We start from the raw sequence: 20,857 nt of genomic DNA, 5'->3' as shown, positions 1-20,857 counted from the left end.
AACAAAGTGTTACTTTGTTATAAAAGTATTACTGATTGCACTTTAAAAATTAGGTAACTTTATGTTATTAAAGGTAAAGTTTAAACAGTATTGATTTATTATATCAACCAGTCAAATGTTTGGATTGGAAACTGGATTATTGGTCTCAGTTCAGTTTAAAAAAATAAAAATAAATTCCGTATCAAGTTCAACACCAACATTGGATCAGATTGGTTCTTTCTAGACGTTACTGATCTTTTACTGATTTAAACATGAATTCAATCTTCAGATAAACCATAAAGTTTACCTAAATGATAAAACATTTAGCTGCAGCAGGTGATGTTTTATTGGAGACAAACAGGAAAAGTCCTGTTTTAGTAAAACTGTTTCCTTACCACACTTCTGTAAACCTGAGAGTCGAACCGAAAACATTTGAAACGCATATAAGAGCCACTAAGAAGTTAGGGGGAGAGACAAGCCGTCATCATGGCCTCCATCACTCAGACTGTCAGCAACTGTACGTCTTCACTGCGGTTCTGTTTGTTATCCCTGCGGTCGTGTTTAGACGTGCAAAACAGAGACAGAATCTGTTTGCTGTTCTGCGTTTGGCCTTCGGGTCATCTGTATTTTGACAGCAAGCTTTGACAGCCAGTAATTGGTTTCCTTTTCTGCACTTCTCAAAGCTCTTGCGGAAAAAAAAAAAGCAATTTTAGGAGCCAATCAATTCAAATTCAGACTCAAACAGGATAGAAAAGCGGAGCAGCTTTAACCTGCTGCCCAGCCTGAGATGAAGGATAATCTGCAGCTGAACTCTCTCCTCCGTTTAACCTGAGTTTAGACTCTAAGCTGCTGCCTGGAAAACTCAGCCAGTCCTCTGATTTCATCTACAGCTCAGAGTGGAGTTTATTTCTGAACAGTAAACGGTTGGACTAACCTGAGAACATCACACATCTCTGTTCATGTGGATCCGTTTCAGATGTCAGCAAACATACACAGATACACACACACACACACACACACACACACACACACACACACACACACACACACACACACACACACGCATGCAGGCGCCTGGTGTTTGCCTGCTGGCTTCACCTCTCTGATGGGAAGAAACACATCATTTAACCAAACTGGTCAGCTGAGAACTAATTTCTCTTTTGTAGTTACTGCCTGAGGACCCCGAGGTTTGCAGAGTTTATATTGGCAATCAACAATAGTGAGATTTTCCATGCAGAACCTTCTTGAAAACTTTGGATTTCAACGCTGATTTTCTGCTACGCTGTTGCCTTCTTACCTGAAGAATCTCTGCACTGTTGAGCATCAAAGGAAGAAAGAAGAAAGTGTAGTTATTTGAAAATACACAGAGATATTAATTTTGATTACAATGAATGAAATTACTAATTTTGCAAATCAAAACCAAATATATGTTTGCTGACTTTTTGGATTTGAAAAAGTAAAATGTGATCCATTGAAGTAACATCTTCTCCATCATAACAGCCATCAGCATCGACGCCCCCTGGGGGTGTGATCTCTGCCTAGAGAGCGATATTTACAGAAACTAGTCATCACAAATACAATCGGTTCCTGCTAAAATAGATCTATATTTAGTGTCAGTACACTGTGAGCACTTGAAACCAAAGTCAAATTCCTCGTTTGCGCACAATTATGGCCAATAAAGCTGGTTTTGATCCTGATCTACCATTCAGTTTTACACTTTACACTCATCACCTCAGTGTAAGCATGTATGTGTGTTTATGTAGGAACGTCAGTGGAAGACAATCTAAGTGCTATTGCTGAATTTGAGTCTTTCTTGAAGTTTAAGTTGAAGGGTGCAGGGTTAATGCAGACTAATGCCACTAACAGTAACTATAATGATAAATCTTAAACCTGTTTCATGTAGATGTGTGTATTTCTCACTGCTCAGCATGTTTTCATCCTCTGTGCTGGTAACATTCATGGATTATTTCCTGATTTTTCAGTTGGAGGAAGAAATCTGGTCACTTCTTGTCCTCAGTGAGTTGAACTCTGAATTAATTTCCTCCTGACGCGACTTCTGACTGTCTACGAAGAGAAAATCATTCAGAGTTGGTAAAAGTGAAACTGTGAGATTTGTGGCTCCTGCAGGCAGATCTTGGTCAGTATTGAGAAAACTGAAGCTTGTCCCTCAGTGTTGAACGCAGCTAGAGAAAGATTTTGAAGTGTTGTGAAGTGTTTGTCATGTTTCTGTCAAATTGTGCAGTCGGTCAATGAAAACACAGCTCCTGCTGTGTTTTTGTCTAATTTCCACAATAATCTTCAGTCTATGAATGCGAAACACACTGTACTGACTGTATTGTCAGTATTTATCAGAGCAAAGGAGGAACATTATCTCACCTCCCTTTCTATCTGAGCTACCATTATCTTTTAGATTCCCATTGTGGCGATCACAAGCACCATTAGGAACTGTCTCCAGCTTTAATATCCACAGCTTTTCTCATTAAATCTTACCCTTTCTCTGCACCCCACCTCTTTAACTTTACCATTACCTCAAACTTCCACACTATAAAATTTTTAAGCTGCCATGGTGACTAGGGGCAAATGCATAATACCCTTGTGTCATGGACTCAGGGCCATGGCGTGAAGTGACAGCAAATCCCTGCACATAGCAATCTGAGCCATCCATCTGAATGAAGGCCCTCTGTGTCTGAAGTTGAAAGTCTTTGGCAAGCAGTTGGCAAAGTGACTGGGCCACGCTGTCATGGTGATTGTTTGTTGGGAGAAAGTGAGCGGGTCGGTGAGTGATTGAAGAGGGAGGAGGAGGGAGATGGCTATCATCTTTCTCTCCATTCCGGCTGCTGTGCGCTGCTGCAGTGAGAGGGGCTGGGCTGTAGAGGCAGCAGCGGCTCCAACACTCAACCCAGCTGCTGTCACCGCTTCGATAGCTGTCACATTAACACCCCTGCTGCTATCACTGGAGCACTTATGGACCTGTCAGTCACCTGGGAGCAGAGGAGGACGGGAGGCATTTAGGGGCAAGGGTGTGCTAAAGGAGATATGTAGAGTAGAGAGGAGACAGTGGAGCTGCAGGCACGCTCTGATGCAGAGGAAAAGGCAAAGTTTACGCAAAGAAAATGCAGGAATAATTGAAAACATTGGATGTAAAAATGTGGAGAGCTCTGTTAAATTCAGTGTAGTCTTCAAAAGATTTGATATTAAAACGTATCATGCATATTGTGCATTGCAAAAATATTCATACAGCGTGAAGTAAAGTTTGTACATTTACGTCACAATAAAACCACAAACTTCAACTTATTCATTTGTATTGAAACAATCTAATTTGTAATGTGTGTCTTTGCTGAACTTTTGGTTTAAAAACAATAAAAAGCATAATACAAGATTAGAAAAGCAAATAAAAACATAACATAATTAAAAAATATTGCTTAAATGGAAAAGTTACTAAGACAACTAGTGCTAAACTGTCCGTTGGAGCAAAAATGTTTAATCTCACACCGTTAATGGGTTTTTTTCCACATTTTTAGCATCTAGAACTTGAAATGTTTCCATGTTCTTTGACAACCAGCTCAATCAGTGAGGCGAGACAGAACCAGTGAATGTTAACTTTCAAGTCAAAAACTTTACATTGGACTAAGGCAGGGGTGTCCAAAGTGGGCCGGTATCCTGCGTGTTTTATTCTCTCCCTGGTGGTAGCAGCAACCTTTTCAGCTTGTTAATGTTCCTCTTAGGCCTCTGATGAGCCACTATTTGATGCAGGTGCGTTAAACCAGGGAGAGACTAAAACATGCAGGATGCCGGGCCTCCAGGACCCACTTTGGGCCCCCTTGGCTAAGGTCTGGGCTTTGAGTTTGAGGGGGCGTGGCCAACCACAGCAGAGCAGAGCTTTCAGTCGCTCTGCTCCCCTCATTACCACCATACCTTAGAAACATAAAGTCATTATCAAATTTTAAAACCGAACTCAAAACACACCTTTTTAGATCTGCCTTTTCCACATGACACAATTGGTTTGCCTGATTTTACATAGATTTTATATAGATACATTGTTTTGTTTTATTTATTCCTATCTATTTTTAATTGTTATATTTTATTTGTTTCTGTCACTATTTTTTACTCTTGTACGGTGTCCTTGAGTGCCAGAAAGGCGCCTTTGAAATAAAATGTATTATTATTATTATTATTATTTGCATAAAAGCTCATTATGAACAGAACTCAAAATAAGCAGGACTGAACAGGTTGAATCTGATAATCTGGGGATATTTTCTTGCATATAATGAAAATGTTTGTACTGCATAGACCTATTCTAACCTGTTTAAAGCAAAACGTAAAAGGCCCACTTTAAAATACTAACATGTACAATTAAAATAAAAGCAAAATAAAGTTGTTAGTGAAAGACAAATATTTTATTTAACCATTCACTGACACAAATGAACAAAAACAGATGAAAAATGCACAGATGTTCCTTAAAACACATAACTGTGCAGCCATACATCCTCTCTCTCTCTCTTACTGGAGCTCTGGCCCCGGAGAGCGAGCGCTCCACTCCCACTCTGCTGCTGCAGCTCCCAGACTCGGGTCGCTCTCGACCCGCCTCTGAATCACCGTGACCGGCACCGTGTTCTGCCGAGGGGACAGCAGACACGTCCACGTTTGGCCCCTCAACCGACTGCAGAGCCACTGAAGTGAAACTCTATTACCACAGCCTCTCCTGCTGCGATCCATCAGCGGCGGCGCTCCGGCCCGCGCGCATGCAGCCCGCACCCGGGAATGTTTGGGTTCGCAAAGACAGATTGTGTTAATGTGGCAGATTCCTGAGTGCTGCTCTTTACGTGGTATTTTTCTGTCACCTCGTTCATCTGCAAAACGTATGACAGAAGTTGTTGCTGTTTGCACGGCAGCGGTGGGTTTTGTGGGCAAGAATGTATCACTTTTCCCATCAGACTTAATCCAATCAACACCTCCAGAAAGTGAAGCGAGGCTTTCATGTTTTATCGTTCAGTCGCAGACAGCTGTTGGAGTGAGAAATTTAAGAAAAGAGGCAAAACACAGTCGTGACAGATCGTGTTATGCAGAGCCACGCCAGACTCAATGTATGCAGAGGAATAGCAGAATCAAAAAAAGACAGGAGAATATTCCTTATTCAGCTTTAACTGAGGTATCAACGTTACGTATTTATATACTTACCACTGAACATGTGTTAGTTCTTTTAAGAGTCTAAGTTGCTGTGAATTAAAACTCTTGAGTGATCAGGACTTTACAACATGGATGAAAGGAAGCCTGAATGGAGCAACGCTGTGAAGTTTTCAGAGCAGAAATTTATGACTCACTAATTTATTTCAGCTGTTTTCACTGAAATATGATGAGCAACATGCGTAAAAATAAATATTGTGCCACTTCTCTCTTCTAATAACACATGAATATTTTATAAGCTAAATGATCTCCATTGTTGCTGACAATCAACATCAGATCCGGTCAGATTTGCTCCTTTTGGGATGTGACATTCCGACATTTTCAGCAGCAGACAGCGCAGCGCTGCAGGCGCATAAACGCTTTCTGATTAGAAAGTCAGGATGTTAGGTTCTGTTCCAAAACTTTCCAGGCTCTTTCCAGGAGGAAAGGAAATACAGTATTGACAACTGTTGTATTTCCAGATGTTTTCTCTCAACAGTCAGCAGAAACGTCTGTCTGCGTTTCTGTCCGTTTGATGATCAGTCTGTCTGTCCGTCCATCATTCCTTTCTTCCCTCCTTCCTGTAGTTTTTCTAGTTTCTTAATTTGCACTTCAAACACATAAGACAGATAAAGAACCCTGGAAGTTTTGGTCTTTTTTTTTTTTAATTTTGTATAAAACTTTAAGGGAAAACATAAAGGAGGTGTGATAATCCTGCAGCCATGTCTGTTTTCTCTGAATCCTCCTCCTACCTCCTACTTCTGTTCCTGTTGGTGGGAACTTCTTGTCCTTGGTAGACCGAACCCAGAAACTTGGAGTAATTTAAACTCTGAACACATGTCCTGTTTTTTTTTTATATTTTGTTTGTTTTTCACCTCAGATTAGCTCCTGACCAAAGGACTCCACTGTAGCTTGGTGCAGAGTTGATGTATTGCTTCCTTCTTGCAGCTGCAGGTTTCATTTCTAGACGCAGCAGTTCATGTTGCCGGCTGAAAATGGATTTTCCAACTTGTTATTGTGTCTGTGTCGCTGTTCCGATCATGTTGACATGAAATTTTTAGTGTTTTTTGTTTTTTTAATTGCAGAAATCCAGCCGTTAAATAAAACCTGTCCTCAATGCACTGATATTTTCTTGGATTTATGACGATCAGTGTTAAAATATGATCAATTACTTTTGCTCATAAACCTCAGGTAGAGGCTCAAAATTCTGCAGAGATGTTCTACTTTTCAATTCTGTATGCAAATGTAGCTTTTCTTTGCATCATTTCTGGTGTTTTTGACTTACAAGAATTAATGTCCAGATTTTTTTTCATTTGCTGAAAAAATAAAAAACTAAATTGTTGGCCAGAAAACATACAAAACCTCTTGTGAACATAAAACCAGAAGGACAGATCTAACCGTGTCTTTTCTCATCGTTTCCTTCCAGGCCACAGATGGAGACGTCGGCACGTTTGGAATTGTCCGTTACTACTTCAGCGACGATCCAGACCAGTGAGATTAAACACAATCTAACACGTGTGAAACACTTCACTAAAACATACAGCTATAAAATCTGCTCGTTAATTACGGGCCTGGTTAGCAAATAAACGACGCTGTTTTTGGAAAACCACTCTCAGAAACAGCTTCGCTCAGAATTGATTGGTGATTATTTTTACATCTGTTCTTTAAGTCAGGAGGAACATTTAGTTTCTCACAGCAGAATATCAATTCTCAAAATGTTTCATTTTTCTTCAATCAATGAAAATTTATTTTTGACATGAAGGACAAATTTAGTGACAATTTTGTTTCTTTCATGAGGTCATAAATTTTTTTTACCTTCTAACCAGATATATACAAAACATCTGTAAATTATAAAATATCTCACATATGACTACATCTAAAAATGTGAAAAATTGTGAAAAAGTTGACTATTTTTGTCCCTCATTTTAGAAATGTATTACTCAGAGTGAAATCTTTCAAGCCTTTATGTCTTGTCATCTTGATGATTATGGCTTGCAGATATATGAGAGCCTAAAATTCAGGGTTAGAATATTGTACAAAATCAGTAAAAACTGCTATTTTCAACAGAAACATCAGGCTTCATTTCTTCTTGCTCTGGACTCGTTTTTGGGTGGATTACTGCATCAGTGCGGCGTGGCATGGAGGAGATCAGCCTGTGGTTCTGCTCAGGTGTCCAGGAAGTCGGGTTGCTTTGACAGAACTCAACTTCCTGTGGCTAAGCAGATGCAGAACTCTGTGAATGATCATCTTGACTTCTTGTGTCCAGACAGTGAAACTGTTAGAGGCTCAGGAACCTTTAAAGGTTAAAATGACAAGAAGTGAAGCCTTGAAATGTTTTACTCCATGTAAAAACTCCATCTATAGTTTTGATCAGAAGTTTACATACAATCCTGGGCATGAATGTCATATTAACTTGGAGTTTTTAATCTTTTATTTTAACTTTTGTTTTGTACCGGGTGAAATTGTCATACAACAAACAACTTAAACAATAAATAAAGAAAAAAATGCAACATTTTAGCACAAATTTAAAGAAATTATAAGTTTTCTCTTACCTTTAGAGGTACAAAGCAAACAGGTCTAAATGTTTGCCAATACATCCTCACTCATACCTTTAACTTTAGGACTTTAAAATATAGTCCACACACTTTCTATGAGGTTGACGACGTTGGAGCCTCAGGAAAGGCTCCAGAAGTTTGAATTCATCAAATCTGAACAGACTATAAAACTGAGCAAAGAGAGTTTTTATAGCTCAGATGAAACAGAGAACATTTTTATGGTTGTTCTGACTCAGAATCACAGATTCCCACCGAAGCGAGGCGACAGAAGCCAAGTCAGTTCAGGACTATCGGGCTAAATCTCTGCTGCACCGCACCGTGGTCAGCCATGCGTTGGTTTTTAAAGCGCTGTGTAGATTAAGTGACAAGAAGTCACTCTGGGGAAGGCCAGGTGAATCAGGTCTGGAAACATACAAACATAGTTTCATTTGTCAATGCTGGTGGTGGCAGCATCATGCTGTGGGGCTGGTGTGTTTCCAGTTTTACTGGAGCATTTCCCTGAGTAGATGGAATAAAGAAGAAAGGAGGTTGAAACTTGTAGAGAGATGGAGTTCTGGCAGAATAATCCAAAACATAATTAGGTTGAGAAATACAGAAAGCAGGTAAATATCAGTCTTATAAAATGTCTTTTCCAGAACATTTAACCTCAACCCTGCTGAAAATGTTTGGAAAACAAAAAAATAAAATAAATACAACTAAATATTTATGCAGAATTATGTCTGGAAATTAGTGGCTAAAATTGCCCGTCCAAAAAACATTTATTATCGGGAGTAGAAAATGTCTGAGAATGTAAAATTTCCACATAAAAGTTTCACGTATATCTAATATTTATACAAATTTCAGTTGTAATCACGCTTTTCTGAAAAATAGGTTAAAATAATTTGTTAAATATGACATTCTATCCAATGACAGGTGGATGTGATGTAAGAAACTGTAAGTAAAGAGGATGTTGTCTAATCTCCGCTGCTTGTCGTCCTGCAGGTTTTCGCTGGATGAAGAAACGGGCTGGGTCATTCTGCAGGCCAGCCTGGACTACGAGTTAATGCGGCGTTTCACTCTGACCGTGCTGGCGAGGGACGGCGGCGGGGAGGAAACCACCGGAAGGATCCGTGTCAACGTGCTGGACATCAACGACAACGCGCCGCTCTTCCAGAAGGAGGCGTACGTGGGCTCACTGCAGGAGAACGAGCAGGCGGTGCAGTCGGTGGTGCGGATCAGGGTGAGGTGTCGTTAACAGGCATGCAAACTAATCACACACTGGTTTATATAATAAAATACGAGTTGCTCCTAAACGCTATTTTGTCCAAAAGAACATCCAATTACTATTCTCTTTATAGCAGCACTAAAGTGCTTCATAAACACACACCTGTGACCATTGCTGGTTTCACATATTAACCCTTTACGCCAAAACCAACATTTATGAAGGTATAAAAATGCTGTTTAGATGTTTTAGCTAATCTATTCCAACCTCAGACATATAAACCTCAACATGTTTACTATTTATTTAGTTTTAGGCTCGAAAAACTTCAGAGAAAATTCACAAATAGTTTCTGCACCGCAATCAAACCGACCAGCAGAAGGAAACATTTTGCACCTATTGAGGCATCAGGCCACAGTTGTTCTCTCTTCAGCAGCAAACAGGAAGTGATTAAAGAGAGAAATTGCTTTTTTTAATTATTATTTTAAGCAACAGGGAATTTCAGCTATTTCTTATGAAACATTGATTGTTAAATCAGTCAGTAATACTTTAAAAATGCATTGTGATGTGTTGTTCTATCTCATTAATTCAGAAATTAAAAAAAATGTAAGTGGCATCAAAATATATCAGATGGTAAAAATATTAAATTTCATTCAATAAACATCCTGATCTTGTAATTGTGTGTGAAAATGAAACTATTGTTTGCATTTACACTCAGGCACATCATTAAACTGCCTTTTGTTTTATTAGCATAGTGCCAGGTATGCTACACACCTGTAGCAGTAATAACCCAATAATGATAACATTATGTCACACATGATATGGAGTCACTCACCACGACATGTTGAACGCTTGAAACTGAAAGGAAACTGATAACTTCACCTATTTTTTATCTGTTTGGTCTCCATCACACTCCCTGTACCTGCATGTAAAGAACTTGTTAGTTTAACATTTGGTTTTTACTCCATTTTAACTTTAAAAATTATTTAGTTCAAACTCAGAATTAGACAATTTTAGAAAATATATTTACAGTAATATCAGATGGAGAAGACATTATGCAAAGAGACGATGAATTCCACCTTCTTTGATATTCTTGTGCTGTTTTTTTTTTGTTTGTTTTCTTTTTTACGAAGCCATGAGAGCATGAGGTCGTTTTTTTGTTCTTCATACTAACAGCCTGTTTTCAGCAGATGGTATTTTCCCCCTTATATCTGCACACAGTTAATAGGTGTGATATTTCAAAATGTAAAGTGTTTCATTCACATTGGTGTACAAATGTGTTTGTGCAGCATCATTAGAAAGTAACATGTAGTGTTATATTTTTTTAAAATTTTATTATAAATCCATTTTTGTAACTTGTTAAGCTTCTGCAGATGTGAATTAGCTTATTCTATAATCTGGAACATTTCAGGAAGTTGTAACATTTTTAAATAAAGTTAATTATTATTATTATTATCAGCACAGAAAGATGCTGTTAGCTAAGTGACGATACCTTTGTAGAAAATCTCCTTCCCATCTGCTACCCATCAGTCGCTAGAACTTAAAATAAAATAACTACAATGCTGCATCATATTCACATGCCAACTTGTTTTGAACAGATCCAAAAAATTGATTCTTCTTTTTCAGTTCTTGTTGTCGCTGCCGTCGGTTTTCCCAGTTTCACTGTAAAACCTGCACTACTGTGTTAATGCGCATTGTGTTTCAAAAAGAAAACCAGTTAGCTTCAGTGTGTTGGCCATCAGTCAATGCCACACAAAAGGCAGAGCTACACAGGCACAATTGTAACTAATGGCTCAGCGTTTGCTTTGATTGCACCCAGCAGAGAAAAACATCCCTTGAGGCTTTGCTCGGCTGTACGGCGCACTGTGTGAACTGGTCTCAACGCTTGGCTCGCTGTGTTTGATTATTCTGAACGCTGCTGATATTAATACGTCGCCCAAGAGGAAAACAGAAGTCAGACACACAATTGTGTGTGTCAGCGGTTTGCCAGCGAACTTAGATGCTTTACACACAAGCGTTCGCACACAACGCTCTGGGAAGACGAAGCAAAGAGAGGATTTCCTGCTCTGTGGTTCTTGCCTCAGAGGTTTTTGCCTCCTACTGCAGAGGTTCTGCTTTCATTCATTTTCCCTATGCTTATTCCTTTTCCCCTCATCTTTTTGATTTGCTGCCCCCGACTCGTTTTACCTTTGAGTGGGAAACAAATGTCTAGTGTGGAAGTGTTTGTTGAAAATTGATTTAGAAGGACAGCCTGGAAAGGAAAGCCACTGCTTAAGAAGTTGTGGGGGAAGAAAGGTATTGCTTACTCAACATTTTGGCATTAAATGAAAGCATACAGATATGTCTGTTGTGCAGAGATACAAATGAGTGTTTCTGACAACCTGTCCAGCTTCTAATGATGCCAGTGAGGCCCAGTAGACTCTCCTCACAGCCGGAGGACTCATTTTAAAGTTCCTGCCAAATCAACAATAATGAGCCGGTGTCATCATGGCGGTGAAAGCTGCTGTGGATTAGTCCTTCAACAAACGGTTTCATCTTTCCTCTGCCTGCTTGGCTTGTCGTGGCTCAGTTGGTGTTCATCCAACACTGACGTCTGCACCACTAATAGCCAGAATCAGCTTTAATCCATCCAATAACATGCCACCGTTGACTGGCAGCTTCTTGGCTGCAGACTGCAGCTCAGACCTAAATACTTCATATAGTTCAAACATTTAAATTGAAAGATGAGCATTGTGTGCTGCAACATCTGCTGTGTTACAGCTTGTTTTTTTATGTCTTACTTTTAAAACTTCAACTAAGACATTATGCTATAAGTACCACTCCCCCCTAACATCTGCCCACTTACAGGCTACTGATGAGGATTCTCCTCCCAACAACCTCCTGACCTACACCATCATTTCAGCTTCAGTTTTCCCCCAGTACTTCAGCATCATCATGGTGGAAGGCTACGCAGGTACTTTCTTATCTCTTCAACCTCAATATACATTTTTTTAAATCAAAGAATTTCTGCATTTTTGATTTTCTCTTTATAAAAGAGAAACAATTCCTGGGAGCACCCTAAAATAGTTCAAACTGTTCCTAGTTTAATTAACAACAACAGAAACAAAGCTGAACCTTTTCCATTGCTGCTCGTTCTGCCCCAGTCATCAGCGTGACCAGGCCTCTCGACTATGAGCTGGTCCCCAAGGGGCTGATCTATTTGACAGTGATGGCCAAAGATGGAGGAAATCCGCCGCTTAACAGCACCGTCCCGGTCACAGTGGAGGTTATAGTAAGTACAACCATGTCAGTGAATTAAATAAAGCCGCATTCCATCAACATAAGTTTCCAGTTGCCGAAACATATTAGGGGGATACATGCACAGCGAATCCCTGGTATTTGGGTACCACAACTACCAGGGAATAGTTAAATTCTGCAAATACTTGAGACCCTGCAGACATTCTGATCACTGCTTACTTTCTAGTTTAAACACCAAATATATCTCAAAATGTGTGAAACTGTCTTAGTGCTGCCCTAGAAGCTAACATCCACAGTCTTCCTTATTTCTTACTTCAGGGGTTCAGCCAATCAGCAACATTTAGTGGCGCTGCAGCCCACAGTGTGTCATGTAGCATTGTGTCCAGGTGTGCCAGATTCCCAAGCTACATTTTCTCTGAAATATTTTACATGTTGTTTATGGGAAAAAAAATCCTTGAATAGACAAATTTTCAGCAAATGTTTTGGAATTACGATCCACATTAACAATCTGATATCAGGTGAATCCATGAGAACCGAAACACTAAATTTCCATACGAGTGGGAAGACTAGGTCAGTAAAACATTTAGGGTGAGAAAAATAAAAAGGAAAGCCACCCTGAATCCTCCTGGAGGTGGAACAATAAGTTTCCCTCTAAATATCTGAGCTTAAATCTAAAATGTTGACTTTACGTGGGTTTTGTGGGTAAGAGCCGTTCCAGTACATGTTTTAAGTCCTGATGAGTGCATGTGAGCTTTCAGTGACACATCTTCCTCTCTGATCATTTCTCAGGTATAGCACTAAACACCCTTTTGTTTTCCTTTAGTTTTTTCTATTGACTTTTAAATTAAAAACTCATATATTGACCTTTGCTTAGAAACTGTAAATGCAGCCATCAAACCATAATGAGCAGATGAGGTCCACAGTCGCCAGGCCCCCAGCCTCATTTCCCATGGAAGACATCCATTATACATCTTACTTTTTATTCATGAAAGGAGAAACGGCAGAGAAGAATGGATGAATATCCTTTGATATGCACAGACCATTAGGAATTCCTATACGCATCCCGCATGAGGGAGAAAAGCTGCTAAGACCAGTCGGGATAGATGTTCACAATCCAGCGTCCCCCTATGTCTCTCTGCCTGTGTCTCTCTGTCGTGACTCTCACCACAGGGGTTTATCAGCAGCTGGCAGCATCACACTCTCACAATGCTCTGCACCAGTGTAACTCGGAGCCCAAATGGATAATTGTCCCAGTGACTGTTGTTAAAGCGTTAACATTTCTCAGCAGCTCACACAGTGGGGATCTTCTCTGTGAATAGCCAGACAACTGGAAATGTTGGTATGATTATGGTCTTATTCATGAGTGGGAGGCTGCGAGACGTTTAAATGCTCTTACTGAAGCTGTTTTAAGGCAGCTGCTGTTCCACGTTAAAGGAACTTATCTGTCATTTCATCCCTTTACATTTAATTTTATTACAAACTAAGTTACTACTTTTCAAATTCACCACCGTAAGCATCAATTTATGTATCCAGCCATTTATTAATTCTCTTCTGCTTATCCAAGAAGAAGGGTAACAGGTCCAGGAAGGAGCCCCACACTGAACTCTCACTATACACACTGGGATTCACTAGAATGAACTGGCCAACACACACACACACACACACACACACACACACGCACGCACGCGCACACACACATCTAAGGAGAATTTAGAGAGACTATTTAACCTGACAGTCATGTTTTGGGACGGTGGGAGGAAGCCGGAGTACCCAGATAGAACCCACACATGCACAGGAATCTAACCAGGACCTTCTTGCTGCAAGGCAGCAGTGCTACCACCTGTGCCACTGTGCAGCCCAGCTATCTGTGGATCTCCTACTCCGTCCCGTCGTTCATGAACAAGACACCGTACTTGAACTTCTCCACTGATTCTTGACCTAAGGTCTCATTCTTTGACCTGACCCTGCATCGTCTTTGTTTGCCACCATATCATTCTATTGTGATCTTTATGTTACAATTTCTGGAAGTTGCATCTGTGATGTAGGTCCTAAACATGACCCGTTCAGTAAGCATGCCTCCAGCCTTCCTTGGAAATTGAAGATCTCCTCAACAGTCGTCTGCCAGATGGTCCCAGTTCACTCGTTTGGGTCTAGCAGGTTTGTCCTGCAGCCTGCTCTGCTACCAGAACCGACTCACTGCCATTAGACACCCCATGCCTTATAGACAAAAGTTTAGTAACAAGATATGTCCTGGTTAGGGAGGCCATTCCTCCCAGTTACACCCCTCAATTAACACCAGGCATCCCCAGATGGTACCTCCAGTGAACATCAAGAAGCCCAGGTAAACTGAGCTGCTCTTCAAGTTCATATGTATTGAAAAGTTTAAACCACAATGAATTGATCCTCTTTGCTCACTGGGACGAAGTTCAACACCAAGGTTCTCATCCAGGGGCTTGAGGGCATCACCCACTCAAGGCCTCTCTCCTCAGGCCATTTCGTGGGAGGAAATCCAGACCCCCTTCAGGAGTTTGGTTCCAGAACCCATATTTTAAGTAGAAGTGATGCCAACTATATAGAATTAGTATTGCTCAACCCTCACACCAGCTCCAATTTATTTCTGCCAGCAAAGTATGTCTCTGTCTTCCAAAAGCCAGATTACGCTGCAGGGAATGAGGATGGTTAGACCCTTGCTACAACCTGGCTCACATGCCACCTGATGTTTCTCTCCTCTGAGTCTTTGCCATCATTAAAGGGGTTTTCTATAACGTTTTCAGTCTGAGCCTGGTTCCCTAATCCTGATGATCTTCACCTTGTGGTCTGCCGTTCATAGGGATAATTGAGATATTTACCTAGAGATAACATCGAGCTCAATAACCGTACTTAAATGTCATCTTCTGGTTCAGCATTTTTTGTTTAGAGCCTGACTTACAGCTAAGAACCTGATTGTAAAACCTTTTCCTACTTTTCTTGACTTGAATCCCTTAGATGTTAAGCTAAATCCCAAGTCACAGTGGAAACGGCGACTAGTTTTTAGAACTTTAATGTTTTTTTATAGTTTCTCCCACTATTTGGTGCATCAAAATGAACTGTTGTTTATGCTTATTCCCACCTGCAGGATGAAAATGATAATCCACCTGAGTTCAGCAAACCGTCTTACATCGTCAAAATCCCAGAGAACCTTAATGCTGGTGAGTTTGGTGTCCACTTGTGTTTCCTTCATGCATTTTAGCCGAAAACTGTTTCAACCATTCAAACGTTGAAACGTTCCACTTTTTCTGGACTTGACAGCAATGAATTCTCCTACTCTTTTTAGTTTGCATGGTAACTTAACTATTTTCCTGCACAAAATAGAACAGAATGGAAGAAGAAATAAAATGATTCCTAGTTAGCCACGTGCTAATTGAAGGCTAACTACCTCTCATCACTTCTAGCAGGAAAATGCCATTCAAAATGTAAAGGGTTGTCAGGGGATTTTGTTTTCACAATTAGTGGTGGTTTTCTAAAGTTCAGAAACCCTTTAAGTAATTAATTTATTCATTGCAATCTTTTAATTACACTCACAAACGTTTTTATATAGTTTCAACACTATCTCACTGCAGCTGGTCTCATTAGTTGAACCACCATGAAGCGAAACGAGGAAAACCATCGATGTTAGCTTGTGTGGTAGCACTAAGATGGTTTCCTCCAAGCATTTTAAGTGATACTTGATGTTTGAATTATTACAATTGGCTGTTATGAACAAATTTTAACTTTTCGTGGGTGGTAGCGATATCTATTCTACCCTAATGTATCTGACACAATAAATGACGTGGCTTTCCGTTTGCTGTACCAGGACTGTTGTAGTTAAAGTTGTCTTGCAGAACCTTATTCTGTATTGCTCATAGTTTCGGCTTCACATGTGGCAGTAATAATTCACCTCAGATGTAAAACAATATTTAGATGCTGAACTCTACCTGTCAGGCAGACGTGTGCGGATCAGTGTTATCCAGAAGTTGGTGAACTGGGAAGATACAATTAAACGTGCTCTTTGTTCAAAGAATACCTGTTTTTAAACTGCCTGTTAACTTGAAATCAACTCAGTTTCTTACAGGCTTATCACTGCATTTATGCAGTAAATGCAAATGTCTCTAATTAGATTTGCAGGTTGCACAACAAACACATCTCTCAAACACTCTGTTAAGTGTATTTGCATATTGAACCAAGAGCTTTGTGTTTGTTTGGATATTTTTTTCTGCAGCTTCAGGTGTGACATGTTTTAATACGTCTGTATTCTCTAACCTGTGCCGTCTGTGTTTTGTTTCAATACCGTTTGGAAATACTCTCTCAAAATGTGGGATATTGGCTCCTCAAGGGAAATCGCTAGCTGCTGCGCTCATTCTCATGCATGTGAAGCCTCTTTTCTTCCCAGACAATAGATTAGTTTCCAGTCGCAAGAGGAAAATGGGATATTTGACCGCCCCTTTCTCTCTCTTTTAGCTGCAGCAGACGCTGACCATGCTTTATGTTTCGCACACTATTTAATGGAGCACTTCTTTGAGCTGCTTGAAGCAACGCTGAGGTTTAGAGCAGTATTTGGCCCTGAGGTGGAGGCCTACGGCTGGCTCTTCTAGATGGAGCTTAGGGCTTGCCCTGCGGCTCTGGCAAGCATCTCATCCCCTTACCAGCCTAGCTATTGATCAGCTCTGTGCCAAATAACAGTCTGATAATCCACTAATCCATAAACCCACTCACTGCCGTGCCATCAGTGTCACTGTGGATGGGGGCGGTGAAGAAATTAGCTCTACCAGCGTTGTTGCAAACTGTCTCTGCAGCTTGTCTTTCTCTGATTGTTTCCTCTTTTAACTGGACTCAACAACATCTCTTCTCATACAATGAGTTGTAACTTTCTTTGTGTCTCTCTTCCACATTATTCATCTTACAAAGGGGCAACAGTGCTGGTTGTAAATGCAACTGATTTGGACGCCTCGCGGGAGTTTGGCCAGGCCTCTCTCATCTACTCCCTGGAAGGCTCCTCTCAGTTTCGTCTTAACTCACGCTCAGGTATGTTCATTTGTGCATTTTAATACACACTGTCACCTCATACTAACCAATCTTTCTACCTGCCTAAGTCTGTTTAGATCAGCTTTTACTCGAGACGTTTTATTACTTCACGGTTTATCCGGAAGTGTTCAGCTGCTGTAAAGTTGGCGGTGTGAACGTTTTCTGCTGCTTGTTTTCTGTTTCAGGAGAGATCACCACCACAGCCCTGCTGGACCGAGAGCAGAAGTCAGAGTACATCCTGATAGTGAGAGCTGTGGATGGAGGAGTCGGGCCTCAGCAGAAGACAGGCATCGCCACTGTAACCTTACAGTCATCTTCTAAATGAACAAATTGTCTTTGCAAAGTCTGGTTTTTGTTTCACTATCTCATTGGTTTACTTATTTTTGCATTTTGGTCAAAAGTCATGATAAAACTGTGCCAAATTTTCAAACATCTGAGTCGAAATAGTAGCTAGAATAAATGATGGAAAACTCAAATCTGAGTTGATGCAAGATTTTCACCAGAGTCTTGTTTTTGTAATACAAATACATTTGTGTTGGATATCATGATCTTTCATTGCGTCATTAATATTATATGAAGAAGATGACACAGTCTCCTTTCCACCCTGACTCAGGTGAACATCACCATCCTCGACATCAACGACAACGCCCCAACGTGGCGAGACGAGCCGTACGAAGCCAACGTTGTGGAGATGAGTCCAATCAACACTGATGTTATCTCTGTGAGTCCATCCTGCCCAGCCTTACTGCACCACCCAGGTGTTCATAGCAATAGTGGTAAACAACAACAAAAATTATTTTAATTTGTCTTCTTATTGTATAATTAGTTAAGTCAAAGACAACAATGATTCATACGCCTGACCTTCATCCGTCCGTAATGTCTCCACTTCCCTGAGATCGAGTCATTGAAGCAACATTCCTGCTCCTTCTGGAGGATCCCAAGAAGGAACTTAAAGTTCTTTCACTGAGTTCTGGGTTTTTGTCTTGGTCCCCTCAAGTGGCCCGGGTCTAGAAAAGCATTAAAGAGGAGCTCTGCTTCAGGCTTCCCCCAGCTGAAGCATCGCCTCTCCATTTCTATAAGACTGAGTCCAGACACCCTGAGGAGAAAAGTCATTTCAGTCTCTGTAAAAGTGATATCTTGTCACAGTTACAGCAGCTGTCTGAATGTAGAAAAGTAAGAGCAAAACTCTTTCCAGCTACACAGCATCCAGAACCAGAACCAGAAATAATCGTCCAAACATGCAACAGCTCAATCAAACCGAACCAACATAGCAGAGTTACTCCAACATGTTGCCACCATCAGCAGCGCAATTCTAGAAATACAAGAATCAGATAGGCGTCTAAAGACAGCAGTAGTTTCCTGTAAAATTCCTGGACGGCTACAACAAGCATCTTACTGGAGTTATTTCAGCTCAAGCGCATAGCACTAACTATGTACATTTTTATTGCTTAAGGTCAATAAAATCAATTTATTTTCCAGAAACGGAGGAAAACTCCAATATAAAAACATTTCTTTAAAAAGAGCTGAACATCTGGGCTTCCTAGTTCTTTAACATAACTGCCCCAGAACATCCGGACTCCACTATATAACATCTTAAAGTTTTTCAGTTATGGATTGCACATTAAAAAAATCAAATATTTAAGGCTGCTTATTAGAAAAGAAAAATATATTCCTCTTATTCAGCTGAAGTTTTACTGTAACTGAGGAAGGAGGGAGGAGTCGGCTTCCCGTACTGATAGACTAATATCCGGAGCAGTTTAGGTCGACTGAACTCCGCTATTACCCCAAACTCTCTCCCTGAACTGTTGGTGTCTTTGGCAGTGTGTTGTTTGTAATTAAGTCCTGATTGTCCATTAATTAAGGAGGCGTCACTGAGTGTAATTAAAGGAGTCTGATTGCTAATTAAAGTGTAGCCTGTAGTTATATGCATAACAAATTATTCAGCTTCCAGGCAGAAGAGGAGGCGAAGAGCCGTCTTGCGGAGCAGAGTGTGAAACGAAGAAGAGTTGGGGAAAATCAAATGAAGGCGACGGACTCCTCTCTGCCAAAACGTTGCTACTTTTTCCACTTTGTTGGATCTGTTCCTCAGTTGACTTCATTCACGGAGCATCCAGCGATGCAATGCATACTCTATGTGAGAGTCTGTCCTCAGTGGACAGACACTATTGCCCCTCTGTACACTTTTCAATGAATTTGACCATCCAGGCTCACAGTTCAGTAATTGGCCCCAGTGTAGCCCGGGTCCATCCAGTGTTTCTATGGCGACTGGAAGCCACCTGCTGATTCCTTGTGGAGGTGTCCAGTGAGCCGATGAATTTGGCTGCTGTGCCCAGTCCAAGGATCAACCCACTCAAATCTCTCCGCTCTCCACTATCAGCCTTTAGCCTCTTACATTCAGCTCCAACATCTCCTGCTAAACCCATCCTCCTTCCCTCTCCCACCACAACCAGCTTTGATCAGCCGGGCAAATGTAAATTTGCTCACGATCTCTGAATGTTCTCGCTCAGACCGGTATTGATTCCTTGAACGCAGCTCATCCAGATATTTCTCCACTATTTTTTTCACCTTCCTCGCTCGTGTATTTGCTAATCAATGAGTCTCAGAAATGCCAGCCTAACTTGTCGTCTTAATAATTAAACGCTCACAAAAGCCTTTGTTCCTCTAATGACCAATTAACCATTTTCCAGCAATTTTAGTCAGCACTCTGAATAATTGATTGGCTCTTTAAAAATCAGCCAGTGTTTTAGCTCGGCTTCAGGCTCCTCACTTGGATCATCCATCACAATTGCATGTCAGAAAAAAACTGCAGCCACTTTTCTTTTAGCTGAGTTACAGCATCTGGAAGTTACAGTGACTAGGAAATGAACTTTCACATCACAACCACAGACATTCACACATTTTGTGGGACTGTGTGTTGTACCTCAACTTAAACAACTGCGAAGAAGAGACATGTGAAGTGTTTGGAAGCCAGCTCTAGTTCGTCTGGAAAGTTCGGTTAGTTTGGAGAAGTGTGAATGCGCAGTTGAACTCTGAAGCAGACCAAAAATTACGAACTCTGGTCCTCCTAACGGTTAAGAGGACCAGACTTCGTAATTTTTGTAACCTCAGCCTGGCTGAAGTGAACTCTGGTGCAGTTTGAACTCTTATGTGAACATCAAGCGGACCGGAGACCACTCCAAAAGCAGGAAGAGTTTTTGGAGCGGTCTCCAAAGGTTGTATTGCCCATGGCATTCTGGGTAAATACAACCACAAGAAACAAGTGTGTCTAGCGCTAACTAGTTCGTGGTCTTCAGCCAAAAGAGAAATCCTCCAAATGCTAAAATCTGACGCCACTCCATTTTTCTTTAAAATGTGTTCAGTGTCTTCTTCAGAGGTTTTCATGTTGTTTCCTACAGTTGTTCTGGGTGCAGCGCCCCCCACAGGTGAGGAGGGGAACGGGTTTTCAAAGAATTTGGTTTGTTTGACACGGTGCAGTGTGAAAAGAACCACAACAACTGAAAACAGAACAAATGTTGGAATTTTGGTTCCCAGTCGAACTGCTGATTGTAACTGGACTTAAAGGTGTTGACTCAGTGAGCAACAAGCTAAAACCTTCAGATTCTTATTTCTAAAAGTGTTTGAAAACCATTCAAGTCATTTTCCTTCTGCTTCACAAGTATTCAGCACTTTGCTGAACTGTGTTAGT

The 20,857-nt window shown here is 40.7% G+C and overlaps 1 protein-coding gene across 3 annotated transcripts in view; it reads left to right on the top strand.

Annotated features, from left to right (window-relative positions):
* cdh23 (cadherin-related 23) overlaps positions 1–20,857 on the top strand; it is a 195,295-nt gene that overhangs the window by 111,269 nt on the left and 63,169 nt on the right. For all 3 annotated transcript variants that reach the window (XM_008430094.3, XM_081616163.1, XM_081616162.1), the window contains exons 14-21: positions 6,569–6,633; positions 8,679–8,916; positions 11,743–11,848; positions 12,039–12,166; positions 15,248–15,320; positions 17,056–17,172; positions 17,358–17,470; positions 17,786–17,893. In XM_008430094.3, the coding sequence (XP_008428316.2) occupies positions 6,569–6,633; positions 8,679–8,916; positions 11,743–11,848; positions 12,039–12,166; positions 15,248–15,320; positions 17,056–17,172; positions 17,358–17,470; positions 17,786–17,893 (948 nt within the window). The remainder of the gene's footprint in view (positions 1–6,568; positions 6,634–8,678; positions 8,917–11,742; positions 11,849–12,038; positions 12,167–15,247; positions 15,321–17,055; positions 17,173–17,357; positions 17,471–17,785; positions 17,894–20,857) is intronic.

The sequence above is a fragment of the Poecilia reticulata genome, chromosome 15 (assembly GCF_904066995.2).
Source record: "Poecilia reticulata chromosome 15, P_reticulata-male-v2, whole genome shotgun sequence".
NCBI classification, from domain to species: domain Eukaryota; kingdom Metazoa; phylum Chordata; class Actinopteri; order Cyprinodontiformes; family Poeciliidae; genus Poecilia; species Poecilia reticulata.
This window is presented reverse-complemented; position numbering and strand designations above follow the sequence as displayed.